General features: G+C 40.4%; 1 protein-coding gene across 1 annotated transcript; it reads right to left on the bottom strand.

Annotated features, from left to right (window-relative positions):
- Positions 1-972: 972 nt before the first annotated feature.
- rbp4l (retinol binding protein 4, like) lies at positions 973-3048 on the bottom strand. Its single transcript, XM_050053227.1, has 5 exons — positions 2933-3048; positions 2437-2554; positions 2215-2351; positions 1584-1696; positions 973-1498 (listed from the first exon to the last, which is right to left on the bottom strand). Exons 2-5 carry the CDS (start codon positions 2551-2553, stop codon positions 1275-1277), a joined length of 591 nt encoding a protein of 196 aa, XP_049909184.1. The 5' UTR covers position 2554; positions 2933-3048; the 3' UTR covers positions 973-1274.
- Positions 3049-4578: the final 1530 nt, after the last annotated feature.

The following is a 4578-nucleotide window of genomic DNA, read 5'->3' on the forward strand; positions in this document are numbered from 1 at the left end:
ACCTCAGTCTCTTCAAAAATACATAATATAGACAGAGAATTGTATTAAAAGGTACTAAAAATAACAGGAAAACTCATCTCACAAGAACGTTTATCAGTTCTTCTGTATTGTTACCATTATAAGTAATTTAAAATATCCATAAAATATGTTACTTAGTGAAGGAGCCTCAAATAATCAATGATAAAATAAAGTGTTCTGTTAACAAAAGGTTGGAAACCACTGGCTGGTGTGATTTTACATTTAAAAAATAAGTTAATCAATGCTGCAAAGAGTGAAGTAATTCAAGATGTTTCCAGTTTAAAGTTCAATAAAGTTTCTCCTTGTATGATCTTTGGATTTTGAGTGTCCGAGGGGGCTAAACTGTTTCATCTAACAGTCCTCCCTCCATGTTGTCAGCCAGGACATCAGATGTATTTTATTGGTTTACAGTAATGCTTGACCACTATTAGCTTTAGCACACTGCTTTCCATCTTGTTGCATAACATCAACGGGATTACACACCAGCTATAGAAACAAACAGTCTCCACCTGTCTGTCTGTCTCTCTCTCACTCCCTCACTGTCGGCCATCTTGTATCTGTCTTCCTTTCCCTCAGTTTACAACATTTAAGCTGTGTCGTGATGTAACATTACAGAATGAAGGAAACACAGACAGGACTGTTTGAGCATCAAGTGCTGATCCTTGACCCCTGCAGCTAAGTGGCCTCACAGTTGAGTTAGTCTAATAGGACTAAGTTCTCTGAACATCAGACCACCAGTAAGCTTGTTACTGCTCAGTGCATATTGTGTTGGGTTTGGCTGCATTCTCCTGAGTTCAGGAGGGATTGCAGCCAACATGTGTTCAAGACTCAGCTGCTGACAAATAAGTTTTTATGCTTCACACAGCTAAGTTGTATGTTTTTATTTTTTAATATGTGCTCTGAGAGTGAAAAATGAATTCTCCACAGCACAAAAAGGACAAAATTCCAGTGATATTGGTTAGAAAAATATTTTTTATTTTAACTTTCACATTTGCTCGAAACACCAAAGCAACAGTGAACATTTTCCTTGGACAAACAATGGCTGAACAGAGTGATAGAGGGGGAAATGCATAATAACAGATGCAGGTCTGTGCTTCATTTTTCTGTTTTGCATCTGTCCTTTCATAGTACCACTCTCACATACACGCCTCCTGTCACACGCACTCTCATTCTCCCTCTTCTTGCTCTCAAGCCTCCGAGATTGCAACTAGCCCTCTCTCAGCTCCAAACTCTCCTGCCTTCCTCTCTCTTCCTCTTTAGCAGGCTCCAGACTGCAGGACGGGCTGAAACTCTCCAGCCATGCAGATGTCCTCCTGTTTCTGACGGACAATGCGCTGGATGGCAGGTGGCAGGCCACGGGGGTTCCTGGAGAACACAAGGGCGTAGCCGTCCTCGCAGCTGCCATCTTCCTTCAGGGTGCGGCAGGCGTAGGTGATGGCGTAGTTGTCATAGTCAGTGTCGATCACCCAGTAGTTGTCACCTGGTTAAAAATGAAGGGAAAGGTCAGGGAGTGTGTAGAGGGATGAGGAGTTATAAGAGAGGTGTGTGAGGGAGATATGTCTGACCTCCACTGGACAGGTAGCTGGCCAGTCCCTGGTAGTTCATGAACATCTTGCCGGGGGTGGTAGGGTCGGGGACAGAGTACTGGGCAGCCATGTCAGCACACACAACCCAGAAGCTGCAACATGATGATGCAAACACATGTTAGCTTCAAGGGGAACAACGTACAACAAATCAGTCTCTGCCATTTTCTTGCAAATACATGAACTTTTCACTTCAATAATTCTAATAACAACATACAGAATAGACATAAAATGCAAACAGTATATTCTACATTTTCTTTGAATAAAGCCTAGATTGCTTTAAGTCCGTGTCATGAGCTCTCAAATCTGCTAGAAACGTGCACTCAAGCACACATTCCTGCATGAAAAATCCATAATCCAGCTAATACTGTTCAGAATGTGTTCAGAATCTGTTCCTGTCTTAAATCTGTGGGTGGACCAGAACTGAACATTTGAGCTGTCCTCATCTCCCCAGCTCTTAGTCAAGAAGGTCCTTGTGACCAAACTGACCTTTTGCCTTAATCAGGAGGGGTTTAAAGAGGCGTAAGGCTGGTTTTGCTTGTTGAAATATCTATTTTGTCTGTAAAAAATGAATTAGTGAAGAAAAAAGTCACCCTCTGGCCCTCTGACTCACCCAAACAGAGTAACACGTCCCTTGGAGGAGGCGGTCATGGAGCCGTCGTCGTCAATGGTGTACTCAGCTGAGATGTTGTCCTGCAGGAACAGGCCCTCTGGATCTTTCTTCTGCAGTGCGTACCACTTTCCTGCATACTGTGAGCAAAAGGAAGAAAGTGAGACATCTTTGTTACCTGATTTTTTCAGCGTGCATGCTGTTTGCATGTTTTAATGAACTTACCCTCTTAGGGTCAAAGTCCTCTTTGACTGTGAAGCTGTCAACGACACAGGAGGCAGAGAAACAGCGTTCTACGCAGGACAGAAGGACCAGGAGCAGGGCCAGCTTTGAGGATTCCATTCTATAATGAAAGTAGCAGTGTATTAGGACAATATGTTTATATATAAGGCTAATTATTTGGCACAAAACTGTGCATGTTTGGGTCTCAGGACAATATAGTCCAACAACCCTGATCTCTTGTATTCTAATGCACTATAGATGCACCAACAATATATTGTACTATTTTATGTGAGGAAAAAGAAAGCAGCGGCAGTAGACAAAAACCGTAACACCACATTACAAAGTCCAGTGATTATAAAGCCTCTAATTTCACAGCTGACAGAACAAAAATTTTGCATTCCTAGAAAACACAATCTCACATCTGATCCAGTGCTGAAACTTAAAGAAATCCCCAAACTAGTGAGTACAAAGTAAAATGTGTAAAACATCAGAGTCTTACCTGCTTTGAGGCAAACAAGCAACAGTGATTAAAATTCCACTACTCTTCGTGGCTGTCCAACAGATTGGGTCTGGTGTGTGAGGCAGCCTTTATATACACACTCCACAGACAAGCTTATGGCTGATTTTCATTGCTTGGAACTAAATAAGGTGCTTAAATCTAGAGGTAATCCTGTTGGGTTGAAATACTTACCGTAATCTGGCTTCTATGTTGAAACCTGCCCAAGACTTACTATGAAAACAATTAGGTCTTTATGTAACTGATTGGAAGCACAATAAAACAGGTACGTGCGTTTCTGAGCAGGTGAAGGTGCATACACACAAACTGAATTTGTATGCTGGCATAACACTGATCATATGGGAAGTGTTTACAGTATTAATAATTAAAGATAAATTGCTGCAAAAAAAAAAATGCGTGAAATTTCTATTTACTTAAAGGAAAATTCTTACAGGATAGCAAAAGGCACTTTTGAGCTCTGATGTCTGGCTTATTAAGAAAATGATTATGTAATTCATACATGCCTGAAAATTTTTTGTTGTAAATGCAAAGTAGCTGCAGCAGAAATATTATATGAGGAAGCTGTTTTAGGTTAGATGTCCAATATTCACTACATGTGACAACAAAAGGGAATTTCCTTGTTTCATTTCGCAGCTTACAATTCAAGCCTTTTTGCAGACAAAACAAAAATTATCAAGTCCACGTGTGCCATGATAAAGCTGTTTCTAAGCGTGAATTCCTGATGTAAGCCACACAGTTACTGGCAAAGTGCCGCAATGGTACAAAGGGCACAAATCCGCCTGTGAAACTTAACTTGAATAACCTCTAAGTCTGTGTCGCATCAACAAGAAAACAAGCTAAAACACTGAAGAATTCAAATGTGAAAACAGCTATTTAATCAATCAGGGCTTGATTACAACACTTGAGCATGAATATTGTAAACATCCCCAGTAAATTTGGTCTTAAAATGCTTTAGATTTAGACAAAATAATTTTTCCACTCATTTTTGGAAAAGGCATGTACTAAACCGTACACACAGCAAAGAGGTATCAATCTCCTCAACTCCTCAGATACTGAGTCAGCCAATACAATGACTGGAAAGTACTGTGTGAACAATAACCATTCAATGTCAATAAATTTATTTGAAAGATGTCATAATCAGGCTGAAATACAGGGAAATGTGAAGGCTGCATTTTCTGTTTTATGGTAAGATGTAGCTGCAAAAGATGTCCCAGAAAATCACAAATAAAATTAATCTAAATAATGCAAATGTATATATTCTTCTAAATACAAAGACATGCACTGCTAAAGTTCTACTGCATAGGGGTTAAGTGTTTGGTAAATTCAGCACAGTTTAAGGATATTATCTAACACCACTTGACAGAGTGAATTGAAAAGGACTACCTAGTTATTATGTCTTGTTGTTGTTGAGCAATTAGTGTGTAATCACATAAGAAGTAGTCTCGCCACCAGACAATCAGAGATCTCCGCCTTCTGATAGTCTGGGGACACTCCTTTCTAAAGTGTGTTTAACACACCGGCGAAAACGGCCGGCAACAAAGCAACGCCTCTTGCATTTTTGAAAAGGACACGCCTTCTCGGAAATGTGTGCTCCCCCTTTTCTCGTCCGCAAGGAAACAAACACACAG

This window comes from Epinephelus moara, chromosome 9 (assembly GCF_006386435.1).
Source record: "Epinephelus moara isolate mb chromosome 9, YSFRI_EMoa_1.0, whole genome shotgun sequence".
Lineage (NCBI taxonomy): Eukaryota > Metazoa > Chordata > Actinopteri > Perciformes > Serranidae > Epinephelus > Epinephelus moara.